Source organism: Symphalangus syndactylus, chromosome 15 (genome assembly GCF_028878055.3).
Source record: "Symphalangus syndactylus isolate Jambi chromosome 15, NHGRI_mSymSyn1-v2.1_pri, whole genome shotgun sequence".
In the NCBI taxonomy this organism is placed as follows: Eukaryota; Metazoa; Chordata; class Mammalia; order Primates; family Hylobatidae; genus Symphalangus; species Symphalangus syndactylus.
In genome coordinates, this window is record NC_072437.2 from 11,128,943 (window position 1) to 11,148,330 (window position 19,388).

The window sequence follows — 19,388 nt, forward strand, 5'->3', positions numbered from 1 at the left end:
ATGTACTATCGTAGTTGCATCAAAAGTAGTCACATCTTTCACATATCAGTATTCTGGAAAAATGCCCTAGTATTTTTTAAAGTGCCCAGCAATGTAAATCTGTTCCCAGTTTGTTAAGAATAGCTTTATTGATGGTGATATGAACAACACAATCTTTTCATGTGTTCTGATGTCTGCAGAGTTCTCCCCTCGATTTGCTTTCCTTCCTGCTAATCTCAGAATGTCATTGTGCTCCTTCACAACCCTGTTCTATTTTTGCTATGTGAAACAGTTTCTGTGCCTACCAGGTCATCTCTTCCAAGGGAAACAAATCTCAAAATCCCAACATTTCTACACATGTGCCATGAAAAGGCCTTTACCTATAATTCATTGCTGGATCAATATCATTTTCTCACAACACTCAGTTGCATTATATTTGTATTTTTCCTGATGTTCCTTTTCTCACATTTGTTCATCCGTCATCCTACCATCTGTCTACTCTGAACATCCATTCACTCATTAGTTCATTCATTAATTCACCTTCATTCATTCATTCATGTATCCATTCGTAAATCAAATGTTTGCCAAGCACCTTCTTTATACCAGCAGGGTACAGACGCTGGGACCACAAGGATGAGTAGAATATTGTCTATCCTTTCAACAAGCTCAGTAAGGAAACCATTGAACTAAATGCATCCTCTCCAGGCTGAATTCACATTTCCCCCATTTCATTCATTAAATTTCTAAGAATGACCATTACTTTTTTCGTGTGTGAATATTTTACTATTAATACCTCCACATTCTACATTTTCATGGTTGCTTTGAAAAGCTACTAAATAGAAAAATTCTAATGTTCAGCCTGGCTCTGAATGTCTGAACGTACTTTTTTTTTTTTTTTTAGACGGAGTCTTGCTCTTTCGCCCAGGCTGGAGTGCAGTGGCGCAATCTCGGCTCACTGCAAGCTCCTCGTCCCGGGTTCACGCCATTCTCCTGCCTCAGCCTCTCCGAGTAGCTGGGACTACAGGTGCCCGCCACCACGCCCGGCTAATTTTTTGTATTTTTTAGTAGAGACGGGGTTTCACCGTGGTCTCGATCTCCTGACCTTGTGATCCGCCCGCCTCGGCCTCCCAAAGTGCTGGGATTACAAGCGTGAGCCACCGCGCCCGGCCTGAACGTACTTTTAAACGTTCTCGAAGGATACATTTATATGAAAATACATGTTCTCTTTGTTATAAATAGACTATTCCTGAGGTTTAACTTCAACACAGAAAAGATAATTACAGCCACACACATCTAATAGAGCACAGTATCTTCTGGTATTTGAAGAAGGTGGTTTGGCTTGAATTACATATAATTATAGTTTAAGAAAAATTAATTATTCTTACCTAGAACAGTATGACCTGCATAGCAGGCAGTGATGAATAAAAGCTACGATTTTGAGCTTACTAGTGAATGACTCACTATGTAATTCTATATGTTATTTCATTATGGAAATCATATTGATACGGTCAAGAGTGCTTAAAAAAAATCACTTCTCCCAAAGAGACACATTGTGAAAAAGCAAACCAAAGCCACACCCAAACAAAGGTAATTCGCTTCAAAAGCACAGGGGAGAGTGTACTTGATAAGTTAATGTATTCAGTCAGAGCACACATTTGATCTTTCTTTTTAACAAAACGGCCTAAATCATGTCAATAATGATTTGCCCCATGGGACTGTTATGTCATAAGTGGCCAAACAGCAACACAAACACGGTCATGGCCTTTGGCACTCCCTGGGGTGTGGGAGCCCCTGTCCTATCGTCATCTGCCAAGTTGATGGCATTTATATATTTTGATGTGTGCTTTTCTTCTAAAAACGTGATACCGTGGTTTTTTATCCTGCACATCTGATCTTACGTAGTGCATCTTTAGGACTATTTGCAGATATTCAAAAGTTCTGGCATTGCTTTCCTAATTCCGCATATGTCTGCCCTGTGGTGTGCTCATGTTTGCTTTGAGAATCCCATTTAATTCTGTGAACTGTCTTCTGTTTTCAGCCCTAAAGTGCTGAGTCTTTTCCGTCATCTAGAGCTCCAAACATATTTTATGGAGCAAGTTCGTTTTTCAAAAGAGCTTGAGTACATTCCTGATCTACATTAATATTTTGGTTTTAAAAGAGATTCCACTCTTTGAGTCAATCGCACCTTCATCGTTGCCGCAGTGAGGTCCTCTCCCCTCCCTTCGTGTTCTCGGCTTCCTCCCTTGTCCCATCCACCACGGCTCTCTCTTGTTTGAGCTGCCACATTGGCTTGGGAACTTGTTTCCCGGCTCTGTTCTTGCTCTCTAATAACACTTTTTTACATTTAAAGCATAACTCATGTTCTACCCTCTCTAAAACTTATCAGTAGTGTGCATTGAACCTAAAATAGAATGCTGCACTTTGACACACAAAGTCCCACTGGTTCCGACCCATTTAGCTCTAAACACACCTTCTCCTTGTGGTGATCCTGTCCAGTGGGTGCGACCAGTTCTTGAGAAGAAAAATGTGTTAGCAATTACAAGGCTTCTGGCATATAATACGTGCTCAGTAAATGCTTACTGAATGACTAAATAATCTTGAAGTTGGGGAAATTTATATTGACATAGAAGAGATGGAGTTGGATCTCTCAGTAGGAACAGGCACAAACGCCCCTCTTTCAGTAGTTGTCAGGGGCCTCATATTATCCCGCAGGACTGAGCTTTGAAGGTCAGAAACTGTTGTAACAGCAAAGTTATTTTTGCCTCCCCAAAACTAAATTATTTATTAATTCTCTCAGTTTTTCTCCTTAGTGGGGGCAATAATGAAAACATAAAGGTTGAGAAACACGGCTTTGTAGCATCCCTGTCTCCCGTTCTCATCTGGTTCTGTCTCCAGCCTTCCTGCTCTCCTGTCAGTTCTCCCAGGATGTCCCCACCTCAGGGGCTCAGCACACTCGGGCCCCTCACCCTGGGCCCCTTGGTCCTGCCTCAGCACGTCCCCAGCTCCTTCTCATCCTTCGGATCTGGGCCTACATGTGACCCTCCCAGAAATGCCCTGCATGGCAACTGCCCTGTCTAGGTCAGGAACCCTCCAGTTCACTACTGCAGTGTAGTTTTGCTCTCTTTGCATGTGGATCCTAACCTCTGATTATTTATTAGTTTAAAGCTGACTGTTTCTCCCCCAGCAGACTGTGAGCCATCACAATTGCCTTGCCTAATTTGGGGGAACTCACACGGTGATCAGTCAATGCTTGTTGAATCAGTCAATCAATAAACTTGAAGTAGAGGAAAACAGATGGATTTCTAAGTGATCAAAGTTGGATTAGGCATAGGCCTAGTCAGTTTTAATCAGCAATTAGTAAGTGCCAGATAGTACTCTAAGATATTACTCTTCATGCATAATGAAGCTGAGTGAAAAAATGTAAAATTACTCTAAAGGCAGAAACTGTCACACATATCACCCAAACTCACTGCAGATACCTTCATTTGCAAAGGGAAGATGTGGTCATCAGTAGGAGGTTCATTCATTCATTCATTCATTCATTCATTCATTGAACAAACACAAGTTGCATACACACTATGTGCCAGACCCTGTAAGAGATGCCATAGTGAAACACACACACGCACACACACACATGTGCACACATGTAAAAATACAAAAGAACACGGAGACATGACAACTGTCCTCAGGAAGTGTGGAAAGAGAGAAAGACACACCGAGTGAGGATCACATATATGTAATATCATTTTTAAAAACAAAGTGAATGAATATGCAACAAATATTTTCAGTAGTTATCTTTAGGTAGTTCAATTCTGGTAGACTGTATTTTCTTCCTCAGTTTTTTTCTTTTTCAAATTTCCTATCAAGGATATGTACTACTTTCATAACAAAAATGTGTCATATACATATATGGTGTGTGTGTATACATGTGTTTGGCACAAAGGAAGAAAGGAAATACAAGCACATAGACACACACATATAATATGATATGATATGATATGATATGATATAATATAATATATATGGTGATTCCCAATAGAATGTACATCGTTTCAAGATGTACTCTTAGATTCCTAATGCTTATTATTTTCAACATTTATAATTCCAGAGAAGGAGAAAGGATACAAAAGAAAGAATCATTTTATAGGCTATTTTCTAGCTTGTAATTATAGTTGATTTATGGAGTGCTCCCTGAGTAGTAAAACAAAGGTTATAAACCATTAATTTATCGTACTAATAAGAAGCAAGGGCCCTAATACAATTGTCTCATCATAGAGAATGTAAAAAAAAGTGAGAGGTAGTTAAAACTTTAACAGTTCCTTGCTCTTCTATTTTATTTTCTCTACTGTACTATTGCAGATTAATGAAATAATAAAACCCTCATCCAACGGATTTTATGTAATGTTATGGTAAAATGTTACTGTTGCAATTCTTGGCAATATAAGAGCAAATCCTTCAAAGATCATAACTTAATTTAACTCATTTTCAAACTATGACTTATTTCAAACTATTTGGGTAATAAAATCTAGACTATTCCATAAACATTACATTAGAAAATGGTGATTTAAAAAAAGATTGTGAATTTCTTTGTTCACGAATAAACACAAATAGGAAAAGTACATCTCATTACAATTCGGAGTATGTTTTCTGTGAGTACCCTTTGCTATTTCTTTCAGAGCCTCTCTCTCTGTCTCTTTCACATACACGCATGCACACACACTAGAGTAAGTATCGTATCATGCCGGTACTTGGGATGAAGTTGGTGTTCTAATTTTGTTTCTTTCTTCCTGTCTGTATAATCTTGAGTAAGCCACCAGAAGGATCTGTGTGTCTGACTCCTCATCCTTAAAATCATAGACGATATGTTATCTTTAAGGTTAAGATCTCAATGTCTCCTTCCACAATTTCCAGTAACAGGTATCACAAGTTCCTGCCTCAAACGGGACACACAGGCCACTCTTCTTTGCCTACCCACAAAACTTCTTTCACCCCAAAGTTCTCGACATCTGCTTGAACTATCAGTGAAAAGTACCACTGGGAAAGCCTTTCTGCACAGAGCCACATCCGTGCAGCTCCCCTCTCGACTCTCCCGGTGCTGTGTGAGTGCCTGTGTTCCGAAGCAGCACCCCTGGTGTCACGTGGACCGACTCTGACAGATTTGTTTCTTCATTCGTCATCCCTCCAGATGGCTTTAAAATGAATATAGCATTCAAATAACTACACAGAAGAAATCATCCTATAACCAGTTGATGCATATAAAATGTGTGAAAATCAGATTATACCACTTATTTTTCCACTTAGAATCAGCTTCAAAGGTTTTCATTTTACATAAATGATATAATACAAAAAACAAGCATGTCCCACAGGGGCCTAATTGCTGTCCAGTCACTCTCCTGTGGCTTGGAGAAATTCGGGCAAATAGTCTTTGAGTAACTATACACAGTTCCAGAGGGGTCCTTTCCAAGTTACCTTAAGATAGCGCTGAATTTAAAATGCATATATTTAGATAAGTAAAATAACTGAATAATAACAATAATAAAACAAATAGCAGATGGTTAACAACTACTGGCTTAATTAAACTTGTTTTCAAACTAGGAGTTAATTCAAACTATTTGGATATTTTTCCATAGTGAAGTAATGCATGAACTCTTTGTTTCATAAAGAAAACTATATCTGCCGAGACAGAAAACAGCACTAGAAGTTAGTCATGCAGGTCTTATTCAAATCATTTCAAAATACTTCCATTCCTTTTTGCAAACAAGTTACATAAATCCCACTTTGCAAATAAGGATGTGGCTCTGACTAGTCCACCATGTTTTTAAAATATGTCATTTCACTGTAAACATAAGAAGCCACCAACGTGAAAGATTCCCTTCTAGCCACCACTACCTCCTGATTTTCCTTTCTTCAAAATCAAGCCACATTATGTAAAAGTAGCAATTCTGAGTATGTTAAGGAAACAGCAACATGCATGAGTTTGCCAAAACTTATGGTGACCAGTTTGAATTCTATGAAAGAGGGCACAAGATTCCTTTGAGAAGTATAGGCTAGTGGTATAAAAGATGTAACAGAAATTATACATTGGAAAACAAAAATGCTTTGGTGCAAAATGCAGTGTGACTTAGAGCTTTCTCCCAAATGCTTAAAATAATTAATTTGACCCTATATAGTATTCTATGCTGAAATTACATTTATGTAGTAGTTTCAAATTTTTAAAATTATTTTTAATTATAGAATTAATGCATTAATACATGTATCTTATACACGTAGATATAAAGCTAAAAATCCATTAGATTCTTATTTCATTTCAAAACAATAAATTTTAAGAAGTTTTTTGTTTGTTTGTTTTGAGATGGAGTTTCACTCTTGTTGTCCAGGCTGGAGTGCAATGGCACAATCTCTGCTCACTACAACGTCCACCTCCCAGGTTCAAGTAATTCTCCTGCCTCAGCCTCCCAAGTAGCTGGAACTACAGGCGCCCACCACCATGCCTGGCTAATTTTTTGTATTTTTAGTAGAGACAGGGTTTCACCATGTTGGCCAGGCTGGTCTCGAACTCCTGACCCCAGGTGATCCACTCGCCTCGGCCTCTCAAAGTGCTGGGATTACAGGTGTGAGCCACTGCGCCCAGCCTATAAAAGTTCTTACATGTCTTTGCATCCATATCAAGTGTACTGTATTGTTTGGTAGTTTCTTATTTACAGAAACTCATTTCTTGGCCCAGCATCCAGGCACAGAGTTTCTGTCCTGTGTCTTTCTCTGGCTTCTATGCTGGGGATGCAGCAGTAAGCTGCAGACACAAAGCCCTTGTGATGGAGCTCCCATGCTATGGAGGAAAGATGGTGAACAGCATGGATTGCAATGTGAAGCATAACAGAAGGTCCTAGGCACCATGGAGAAGAACAAAGCAGAGAAGACGACGAGAAGATGCAGTAGGAAGGTCAAGGATAGTGAGAATTTAAAATCTAGTAGCCAGGGAATGCCTCGCTGAGAATTGGCAGGTGAGCAAAACTCGGTATACTGTAAACTGTGCGGATCTGTGGAATAGCCTCATAAACTGTTTTCAAACTGTCTTTGCTCTAGCTGCGAAGGTGCAGCGATGCTCCTTTGACATGCATTTCCACCAGCACTGCCCATGAGTTGCCCCCACCCCTGTCCTTTCCTCTGGATGGCCTGAGTCACATCTAGGTCTTAACCCTCAGAATTAGAATTGATATCAAATGCTTCCTGAGACTCTTCACTTGATTCCAGTTCTTCTCCTTCTCTATCTTCTCCTTTCCTTACTCCTCCTTTTCCTTCTCTTGTTTTCAAGATGTAGTTGGGAATGAGGGTGCAAATGCACTGTGCTATTTCAGGGTCATTCTGGTTGACAGTTTGGGTTGAAAAGGATTCTGATCAGAGTCACCCTGTAATGGGAAGTAGTCTGCTTCTTTTTCCTTCATTTGCTGGGTGAATTATAAACATAAAACAAGACACTATGTACAACGGGCAGGCTGCTCAGACGAATAAAGGGTATAAGTGCCTTTGATCAAAGTTCGCACTGTGCTGCATAACCTATCCCTTCCAAGTCCTGTAATATGAGCAAAATGACTTCAGATAGTTATATTAAAAGATACAGATTGAGTTAAACGCAGTGGAAAGAACATGACATGGGAAAAGCTAGACGTTGGTCTCAGCAAAGTGGCGCTCCCACGGAAACTGAATATTAACTGCACCTAGTATTTTGATCAGTACACTGATCTCTAATTAAGACAAGGGCTCTCTGTGAGGTTCCATTTCCTCAAATCTAAAATAAGGTCACTCCTGTACATGCTGTCTACTTTCCTTTTCTGCATAGAGTTATTAGGCTTAAATAAAATAAAACAAAAACTATGAATAGTTGTAATATACTCCGTAGATGAGAGGAATTATTATTTATTAAATATTAAAAATTCCAGTACCTCATGTGCAGACTACAAACCTGTGACTACCTAAAGCATGAAAAGCAGACACAGGTGCATAGATCGGCATACAAAAGTAATAGTACTGAAGATACCACATCTCTATCCTCATCTGAAACAGAAGGAAATCAAATGTGCACCAAGGCTTACTGAATTGCTACAATGTTGGAGAGTATAAGAATTACAGAGTTATAATCTCATATTGATGATGCAAGGCTTTCCTTCTACAGGGTCTGATTAAAGTTAAAGAGAGAAGACAAAACCTGCCAGATCTCCAAGACGCATTAGAATGACAATGAAATTACCATTTTCAGTTAAAAGAAATGAATTTCTAGCTAACACTGTATACAACTTAACACAGCAAAACATAATTCTAATCTCTTCTGTCCTCCAGCACTGCTTTTAAAAATATGGAAAAGAGTAACCATTCATTTCATGCTAACCACTCAGGACTAAAGGATGAACTGACTGGTTAATGAAAACACACATTGTAACTCTCAGCAATTTGGAAATAATGCTACAGATACAATAACCATCCGATACAACCTTGTTGTCCCTGCAGCCTAACAGCTTCTGATTGAATCCCTGTATTAATTAAAAACAGAATTGACTAGGAGGAATTCTTTCTGTAATTAGCAACACATATCTAAAAAATGCTTTGCTTTTGAAACTGAGGAATCTAACTTTCCAGGTTAGGAATGAGTGTTTTTTATTTATTTATTTTTTAACAAAAGCTTTTTTTTCCTTTGTCAGACCAATATAAAAGTGAAGTATGAATAAGCTTCATTTCTGTGAAGTTGATTATTTGTCTGGCAGTATAAAGTATATCATAGGTTACATCTTGAAGAAGCTGAAGAAATACTGTCTTTTCTGACTAGACAACAGGGAACTCATAAGCAAATATGCTCAGTGAATGAGCAAATTTATTTCTCTTTCCTTTTAATTTTTTTTGTCTTGTGTTTTCAGCTTCTTTTTAGGCAGGTGAAAAGTGTGGAGAAAATAGATTAGGGCCATGAAATGGGATCCCTTTCCCGTTTAAAATAAATTTTAATGGTCTTGTTGAAAATCCCAATGTATGTTTCAATTTAATGCTATCCTCAGCTGCAATTTCAAGTATCCTAGCAAAAGCACCGATATAGAAGAAATGATGGCTGGCAGGGCTTACCGATTTGTCTTCCAGTCTCCTCTCATATTTGACCTGTACTTTACAGTGGTCTATCAGAGGGACCACTGCTCAGGTATTGTGGTTACTGCCAATCACTCTCTTAGTGAAATAATTATTACAGATTCCCTTGCTTTCTTCTACAAATAAAAATTCTCCCTCTCTCTCTCCCTCTTATACACACATCTATCTCACAGATATATATATATATATATATATATATACATACACATATATAAATATACACACACACATACATATACGTATATACATAGATGTATATCATTATCTATAAGTATTCTTTACAAGCAAAAGAATACAATAAGAATATCTTAGTGTTACATCATCCGTGGACTACTACTATATAATTACTTATTCAAAATCTCAGTAATGATTCCATTGAACTGATTTCAGTTACCTATAGATGGAATAAACACTGATATATGTGAATCCCACCCCTATGTCACTGACTCTGGAGGGGTTGGCGGACATCAGCTTTGGTTAGTAATTCCTCCTTCCTCCTCCTTCCCTTTTTATCCAATCTTTTGGCACTGATGTGCATCACTGACAACTTCAGACTGAGTAAGCTTCCTCCTTCAGATTGTTATTTAAAGTTCAAATTTCATTATTAGTTAAAAAAAAAAAAAAAGAAAAGGAAAAAAGATAACAAAGAAAAAGATTGGGTGGCACAGACAATTAAATCATTACTCATCAGTGCCAAAATTCTAGGTTCTTTGTTCTTTGTCATAGACAGGTGAGTGTGCGAGTGTCAATCCAGTCTTCCCTCCCTGTTTTACTTAGACTGGGCCACTTTGGGACCTATTCGGCAATTCTGAATCATCAGCTCATGTCATTTCCAAAGCCAAGTCCTCATCCTTGGACTCATCAATTATCATATATTTTTACTCATAGATATTCTCCCTATCATTTTTTAAAGATGCAATTTATGTCTACTTTCCAGTAATCGTCATATTTTTACCAAAGCTTTTAGCTACCGTTGTTTTTGCCACATATGCACTTTTGGTGGTTTTACAGCAAGAAACTTCCAAATAATTCCTGGTGTAATGGACTGCATGGTTTCCCATTGTTGTTCTAATCTGCCCTTCTCACTTCAAACTTCTTCTCCTTAAAATGAGTGAAGGATGGACTCTGATGTTGTTGAAGGTATTTAACAAAATCTGGAACCATCTTCTCTTGTTTCTGGTAAACATTTGCCTGTAATTTTGTCTCAGGTTATTTTCTTTTTCTGCAAGTCTAGCTGTAGCTTTCATTGGCCCCTAGGGTCTGCCATTCAAATGGATCACCAACTATAATAAAGTGTTTCCAATTACGAAGCTTTTGCCAACAAATGGGCTTCAAAGGATAGTGACATTTTCACTGTATGGCAGGTGAGAAGCAGGGCAAAGAGAAACAGATAAAAAGGGGAGCTGACTGAGACTTGAACGAGCTGGGGAAGTCCAGATCGAACATGCACTTATGAGAGACCAACTCTGCACAAAGAAATCAACCTTAGTTCTTCAATTTTGGCTCCTCTGACTCCTACTATGGGTAAATATGACAAAATGCTTTAGTGACAAGGTATGAATCTGACACACAGGCAAGCAGAATGGGGCTCATGAGCTTCTGTCATGGTTGTAAAGGGAGCCTGTTAGATTTCCTCTCATGTTGGCGGCAAGATGTTAAAATCGGTAAGTCATAAAGAATGACAAATTTCCAGGGAATACACTTAATGTCATGCCTTGCCAAACACATCAAAGGAATTTGTTTTTGCCAGGAAGATGCTGGTGGCTCCCTGCAATGACTCAGCTCATTTATTTAAAATCCTAAAGTGTTATTTTCATAGCTTGTAGGTCACCAACCTGCCAGCCTTGTAATTGACACTGCTGGAGAAGAAGTCGACATCGTGTGGCAGCCGACTGTTCCTTCTTCTCACGCAGGAACGTATCAGCCAGTGGCTTATACCTGTGAAAAGCGGCAGAGACAGAACGCAATGACTGCATTTGCCAAGCACATAATCACATTCATCAGGGCTGTCTTTGTCACATCATTTCCCAAAAGTTTCCCCATCTTTCTTTATCCCAGGAATACCCAAATACCTGTCCATTGTGCATTTACTAGGGAACTGGAAAGAATCCTTATCTTTTATAAGGAAAATGGTTTTTACAATGCGTCAAATATATTTTTCAGTCCTCTAATATATGTTGAGCACTGTCATGGAGCACTTCAAACCATTTAACCAAAGGAAATTTGAAGGGAATGAAAATTAATCCAGTAGCCATTTTTAAACATTTGGCATGCTCTTTAAAAACATACCTTTTAAGAAATTTGAGCATTCTTTATGGCCACTTAAGAGGGAATTCAGATGTAACTAGAGTCCATAATAATGGAATACCAAAACGTCCATTCAGAATACTTATTTGAGAGGTAGAATCGCTTCTTCCCCATATATTATATATTGAATATTTTAAATATTCTGGGACATTTTTATTTTGTAAAGTATCAGTGAGCAATTGACTTCCATTCCCTAGCTGAAATTCATGGCAATATAATAGTTTCCTACAGGTTTTTCAAAAATGACTTTTAAAACTACATCACCCATTTAAAAAAATCGATGTAAAATTCCCTTTGCACTTACAGTGGTTAACCTGAGATATAGGCAAGGTGGCAATGGAGGAGGAGGAAGAGGAGAAAACCAAAAAGGAAATGAGCAAAGATCTATGCAGTTGCATCCTGTTGCCTTCTGTGTTTATGATTCTCATGTTAGGCTGTTCTGCAAGCTGAAGGAAACGCAATGCCAAAGCTGAAGTCATCAGTTTTCTGTTATTTTCTGTTTAATACCTTAGTGTTTCATCTAAAGTTCACTGCAGTAAATTTGGGATCTTCTAAAATGAGTTTATTCAGTTTCCTTAGTGCAATTAAGGGAGGGAGTGTTTTGCCTACACATCTTTATTTACTTGCTTTCCTCGGAGCAAGTAGTGGGAGTATGGGACATGTCTCATGGACAGCCACACGGGAATCACACGTGTGTCTTATTTTGGCAGGTACTGTGGGTAAACGAGGGCTCACATGGGCGGCAATACAGTCTGGTGTGTAACATAGGCTGGGAAACACACCTGCCATGGATAGAATGTATCTCAAAGTCCCCACATTCAAATCGTAACCCCCAATATGATGATATTAAGAGGTGGGGCCTTTGACAGGTGATTAAGTCATGAGGGTGGAGCTTTCATGAATGGGATTAGTGCCCTTAGAGGAGGCTGAAGAGAACAGACTTATTCCTATTAGGTCAGTGTAAATGTAATTGTGGTTTTCACGTTGTTGAAATTTGCCGTTTGATACTGGAATACATTCTTAAATAAATGTGGTTATGTTATACATCATGTTAGTGTGCATTTCTTGCTTTATGTGCACTTGGCCCAGGAGCTGCTAACGAACTTACAGTGCAGTGGTGGTTCAAGGAGTTTTGCTAAAGAGACGAGAGCCTTGAAGATAAAGAGTGTAGTGGCTGACCATTGGAAGTTGACAATGACCAACTGAGAGCAATCATCGAAGCTGATCATCTTACAACTACATGAGAAGTTGCCAAAGAGCTCAAGGTCGAACATTCTAGGGTCATTTGGCATTTGAAGCAAATTGGAAAGGTGAAAAAGCCCGATAAGTGGGTGACTCATGAGGAAATGAGAATCAAAAAATGTAGTTTCAAAGTATTATTTTCTCTTATTCTATGCAACAACAACGAACCCTTTCTTCCTCAGATTATGATGTACGACAAAAGTGGATATTATATGACAACCGGCGATGACCAGCTCAGTGGTTGGACCAAAAAGAAGCTCCAAAGCACTTCCTAAAGCCAAACTTGCACCAAAAAAGAGGTCATGTCACTGTTTGGTGATCTGCTGCTGGTCTGATCCACTGCAGCTTTCTGAATCCCAGCGAAACCATTACATCTGAGAAGTATGCTCAGCAAATCAATGAGATGCACGGAAAACTGCAATGCCTGCAGCCAGTATTGGTCAACAGGAAGAGCCCAATTCTTCTCCATGACAACGCCCAACCGCAAGTCACACAACCAAAGTGGAAAGACTTGGGCTACGAAGTTTCGCCTCATCCACCATATTTGCCTGACCTCTCACCAACCATCTACCACTTCTTCAAGCATCTTGACAACTTTTTGCAGGGAAAATCCCTCTGCAAGTGGCGGGATGCAGAAAATGCTATCCAAGAGTTTGTCGATTCTCAAAGCACAGAATTTTACACTACAGGGATAAACAAAACTTACTTCTCATTGGCAAAAATGTGTTGACTGTAATGGTTCCTATTTTGATTAATAAAGATGTGTTTGATTCTAGTTATAATGATTTAATATCCATGCCCGAAACTGCAATTACTTTTGCACTAACCTAACACCATGTGAGAACACAGTTCATAAAGAGAACAAGAAGGCTCTCTCTCCAAACCAGGACGCGAGCTTCCACTGAATACTGAATTTGCGGACAATTTGATCTTGGACTTTCCACCCTCCAGGACTATGAGAACTTTCTGTTGCTCATGAGCCACATAGTCTATGGTAATTTGGGAAAGCAGATTGAACTGACCAAGACAGTACCCAGTTACCTTCTCAGCTGAAGACATTTCTTATTTCCTTTCTTAAATCCTCAGCATTCTCACTGAAAAGTCAGTGTATGACTTTTCCTGGATTAAGAAACCTCATAATCTTGCTAGCCATAAACCAGAATGAATCTATCAGTATCAGCAACCACCCTTCGTTCTCATAGATGGATTTTTGCTCATCTATCAAACTTAGTGTATAGGAAAGCATAAAAATACAAAAAATGGTAAGTAACAGAGACTGAGCCTGAAGTAACTGGGACTGAAATTGCAGTGCCAGAGGCAAGGATATGAAAAAGGTGGCTCATTATTTTGCTCACACTAAATGGACTTCAGTGATTTGTCCATGGGTGAAGTATTCAGGAATTGTTTCGCTTTTGATAGGTGACAAGAATGTGATTTCTTACACGCCGTGTACTGAAGTTGGTAGCTGTGTGTTTTATTTTACTTTATTAATTTTTATTGGGGTTTCTGCAGAAGAAGAAAGGGAATTTCTCCTGTACAACAGAGCAGGGCAAATGGGTATGATAGGGGATATGTAGAGGGTTGTGAACCGGGAGTAAGCTGTGCAAAGGGCAGTGCATATGGACCACCCAGAAGGTTATGGGCATCCCCTAGTGATTCTCTCACATGATATCAGTATCTCTTTTTTTTTTTTTTTTTTTTTTTTTTTTAACAGAGTTTCACTCTTATTGCCCAGGCTGGAGTGCAATGGTGTGATCTCGGCTGACTGCAACCTCTGCCTCCTGGGTCCAAGCAATTGTCCTGCCTCAGCCTCCTGAGTAGATGGGATTAAAGGTGCCTGCCACCACGCTCGACTAATTTTTGTATTTTTAGTAGAGACAGGGTTTCACCATGTTGGCCAGGCTAGTCTCGAACTGCTGACCTCAGGTGATCCACCCGCCTTGGCCTCCCAAAGTGCTGGGATTACTCACAGGTGTGAGCCACTGTGCCCAGCTGACATCAGTGCCTCTTATGAACAAACATGGGTTAGGTTTGATAATGTGTGAGTGGTTAAAAGGTGGTGAGTGATACAACTGTACAGTGTGTTCAAATAGGAAAGAAACTGAATTGGGAATCTGAAAACTGAGATTTAGGTTCCCACTTTGTAACCAGTTTGCTATGATGCCCTTGGCAAGTCACCTAACAAGCAACGCTCTGCCCTCCCTCAGAGCTGCCTGTTTGCATGTCTCTGGACAAGACATAAACTCTATTCTGTGTTACAAACTCTGACCTCTCCTCAAAGTGTGTGAGCTTGCCCAGAGTAAGGGGACATCTTTGTACATTTTATGGTGTCTCCTAGCTTGCCTTTGAATGTAGCAAGTTTAAATGATTGATAGCCAAGAAATGGGGCTGTGGAGCAGGAGATAATAAGTCGCATTTCTTGAGCCCCGAATGAAGGCAAAGGGCTTTTCATATCACCTCACATCCTCCTCACAGACACAGGCCTCGATGACAATCGTCTTTTGATAGTGAGACAGATAATGGTCGTAGACATTCATTCACTTACCCAAATTCACAGGGATGCTGTTATGGGCTGAACTGTGTCCCCCCCGCCAAAGATAAGTGAATGTGATGTTTACGGTCTTTGTAAAGTACTCAAGTTAAGGTGAGATCATTAGGGTAGGGCCTAATCCAATATGACTCATGTCCTGAAAAGAAGAGGGAAACGCCACGGGAGACACATAGCAGAGGGCTACGTGATGGAGGCAGAGGCGTCAGTGACACAGCTGCAAGCCAAGAACACTGAGGATCTGCGGCCGCCACCAGAGACCAGGAAGAGGCCAGGGCGAATGCCACCCAGAGTTTCAGAGGAAGCCCTGCTGACAACTCAGTGTTGAACTTCTCACTTCCAGAGCTGGGAGAGGAAGTGTCTACTGCTTTAAGCCATGGAGTTTGTGGTACTTGGTTACAGCAGCTCTGGGAAGCTGACACAGATGAGGAAAGCGGCTGAGCTGGAATTGAGCCCAGGACAATCTAACTCCAGGGCCACGCTCTTCATCACCGTTGCTACAGTTTTCATGACAACTAACAAGTCCTAACCCTAGATGGTTCTAGAGTGCAAAAGGATAAGATTTACCCTTAAAAATGGAAAAAGTAAAACTCAACAGTGACGACTATGATATTGGACATGTAGGAATAAGAAGTCTTGGTTTGCTGGCCGTCGGTGCCTGGAGGCTGTTTAATAGTGAACTCATTCATGTCCTCAGGAAAGCCATGTGTTTCTAGTATTTAGCCAGAGTAATACACTGAAATGAAATCACTCAAGTTATTTTTTTCTTCTCTCTCATAATTGTCTCATTCTGGAAATTTGTTAATTATAACCAAGAATTTAATTGATATAATTCAAGCGTCTGAATATAGTATTAACAAGTCAGAATGAAAAATCGTGCACCTGATGCTTTTTTCTCATTTTATATTTTTTTGACACTTAAAATGTATAATTCTGACATTTCAACTAAAGAAAAAGATCACCTCGGACAGGATGAGATACTCTATGTTAGTGTTATGTAAAACATCTTGTCTTTTGGAATGTGAGTGCTTTCTATAGGTGGTGTCACAGGATAGAAAGACAGGGTCACATTCCATTCCCGAGCTAAAACACATTCCCCCAGTAACTTCGATCTGAGGCCATACGGTTTGCGAGCCTGGAGCAGGACATTAGTCCTGAGCGTAGGAGCAACTGGAGAGGGACTTATCCACTCTCACTCCCCACACTGTCCCAGCATCTGTCATCCAAGACAGACAGGTCACCTCAATCCACTGAAGACACCTATATTTAGGCTTTGCTTGCTCTGTGTCTGGGGCAAACCAATGGACTGTAAAAAGTAAACATGAGCCTTTCCAGCCAGCCTGCTCTTCCTGTCTTATCCTGGTTTGGGATGAGGGGAACAACTGTTATCTACTTTCATATCTAGAATCAGCGTTTGTGGTTCACTTACTCAGGATCAATCAATCAATTCACCAGTATTGACTGAGCACAAAGTCTGTGCTGGGGATGCTCCTAGGTGCTAGGAGTGTAGCAGGGAATAAGCAGCCAAAGCCCTTTATGGTAGAGAGAGCTAGAATTAAAAAGCAATCTTGGAACCAACCCAAATGCCCATCAGTGACAGTCTGGATAAAGAAAATGTGGCACATATACACCATGGAATACTGTGCAGCCATAACAAAAGCATGAGTTCATGTCCTTTGCAGGGACATGGATGAAGCTGGAAACCATCATTCTCAGGAAACTAACACAGGAACAGAAAACCAAGCACCGCATGTTCTCACTCATAAGTAGGAGTTGAACAATGAGAACACACTGGGGCCTGTCGGGGGATGGGGGGCTAGGAGAGGGACAGCATTAGGAGAAATACCTAATGTAGATGACTGGTTGATAGGTGCAGCAAACCACCATGGCATGTGTATACCTATGTAACAAACCTGTACTTTCTGCACATGTATCCCAGAACTTAAAGTAAAATAATAATAATAATTTAAAGAAAAGTAAATAAGGGCCAGGAACAGTGGCTCACGCCTGTTGTCCTAGCAACTTGGGAGGCTAAGGCAGGAGGACGGCTTGAGGCCAAGAGTATGAGACCACTCTGAGGAACACAGCAAGACCCCATCTGTACAAAAAATTTTAAAAATTAAGCAGACATGGTGGCACAAACCTATATTGCCAGCCACTCAGGAGGCTGAGGCAGGAGGATGGATTGAGCCCAGGAAGTTGAGCTTGCAGTGAGCTATGATCACACCATTGTACTCCAGCCTGGATGACAGAAACCCCAACTCTTAAAAAAATAAAGTAAATAAGGAAGTGTGTCAAATAGAATGAGAAATGTGGAGAAAGAAGAAGCAGGAAAGCTTTCACTGTGAGCAGACACCTGACAATGAGGGAGGAAGCTGTGGCTTCTCTGGGGGAACTGTAGTCCCGGTGGAGTGGGGGCGGTGCATGGCTGCTCTGGGAATATCAAGGAGGTGAATGTGGCTGGAGAAGAGGAAGGGAGAGGAAAGTTGTAGGAGATGAGTTTAGAAAGGTCAGTGCAATGGGGTAAGGATCAGAATCCTGCAGGTGACTGTCAGGACCTCGGCTCAGACTCTGATACCTGGGTGTGAGGTTTCAGCACAGGAGCTCTGTTCCTTGACTTTGAAGAAAATCATCATTGATACTGTGAGGCTGAGTGGGGCTGGAGAGGGGCAGGAAAGAGTCAGAGCTGCCATGTGGAGGCCCTTCCTGTAGTCCAGGTGAGAGGCATTGGTCCAAGGCAATGGCGATGGAAGAGGTAAAAACGTGCTGGGCTCTCTACATATTTGGGTAGGCCCAGCAGGATTTTCTGGTGAATGGATCAACGTGGCTATGACAGGAAGAGAGGCTGACTTCAAGATTTTTGACCTAACAAACTGGAGGCTGTGGCTGATGTTTCCCACAGTGTAGTAGACAGGGAAGAGCATTTATTCCCCAGACTAATGCTATTTAACAGGAGGGAAATACTGTGACTGAAGCAAAAAGGAGAAATTCGGGTGGAGCTTCGGAAGGAGACATTGACCAAACGTCAGCCAGTCCCCCACACTAGATTATCACCTTGCTGGTTGCCAATTACTTATCTGTGGCTGCTTTCTTTACTGCCATACACCTCTGTCTGACTGGACGGGGCAGTACTGAGCGTTTGGGAAACGGATGCAGCTTCTGTGATGGTGCAGAATGCTCATGCCCTCATAGGGTTCCAACCTCAAGCTGTGTTCTGTTAGACGCTCCATTTGCCTCACTTTTCTTGTGATGGGTTTCTGACCACTTTCAACTTCCCCTTCTTCTTGTCAGTCTGCATCCTAAGTTGCCAGTGTATACTAAGTGTGGGGTTTCAAAAAAATTCTATCATAGTTAAATGAAAATTTATCTAACATGAGCCCCATTCATCAAGTACATTCTCAACATCAAGGACTCAAGCATAAAAACATGCTTCCATACATTCATGTATTGTGACTATAACACTAAAAAAACCAGAAATCATAGTATCTTACAAAATTATAAGTGAAAGAGCCACATCATAGATAGTCTTCATTTTGGAGTCTATATTTTTAAAAGGACAGGCTGAAATGAAGAGGAAGAGAAAATCTAACTAGTAAAAGGTGTAAAGAACCCAAGGAAAGTGATTAAACAATGTTTCTCTCTTCAAAAGTGATTGTTCCTTCCAGTATAAACCGGAACTTTGGCATCCTATGTATCATGGACCTAGAGATAAAAACAGCTTATGCAGTCACCACAGGATTCAGATTAAACATGGTGACTTTTTTTAAACTTTTATTTTAGATTTGGGGATATATGTGAAGGTTTGTTACATAGGTAAACATGTGTCATGGGGTTTGTTGTACATCTTATTTCATCACCCAGCTATTAAGCCCAGTACCCAATAGTTATCTTTTCTGTTCCTCTCTCTCTTCCCACCTTTCTCCCTCAAGTGTCTGTGGTTCCCTTCTCTGTGTTCATGAGTTCTTATTACTTAACTCCCACTTATAAGTGAGAACACACAGTATTTGGTTTTCTGTTCCTCTGTTGGTTTGCTAAGGATAACAGCTTCCAGCTCTATCCATGTTCCACAAACGACATGACCTCATTCTTTTTTATGGCTGCATAGTATTACATGGTATATATGTACCACATTTTCTTTATCCAATCTGTCATTGATGGGCATTTAGGTTGATTTTAAAACATAGTG

At 40.2% G+C, this 19,388-nt stretch overlaps 1 protein-coding gene and 1 long non-coding RNA gene across 4 annotated transcripts in view; one reads left to right on the plus strand and one right to left on the minus strand.

Moving 5' to 3' along the window:
* Nucleotides 1-19,388, minus strand: part of MYO16 (myosin XVI) — a 706,512-nt gene that overhangs the window by 100,635 nt on the left and 586,489 nt on the right. For all 3 annotated transcript variants that reach the window (XM_055244378.2, XM_063618637.1, XM_063618636.1), the window contains exon 28: nt 10,941-11,043. In XM_055244378.2, coding sequence (XP_055100353.2) covers nt 10,941-11,043 — 103 coding nt within the window. The remainder of the gene's footprint in view (nt 1-10,940; nt 11,044-19,388) is intronic.
* Nucleotides 9,869-11,273, plus strand: LOC129463664 (uncharacterized). The gene is made up of 3 exons (XR_008651272.2): nt 9,869-10,284; nt 10,470-10,629; nt 11,019-11,273. It is a non-coding gene; the product is annotated as an uncharacterized lncRNA (long non-coding RNA).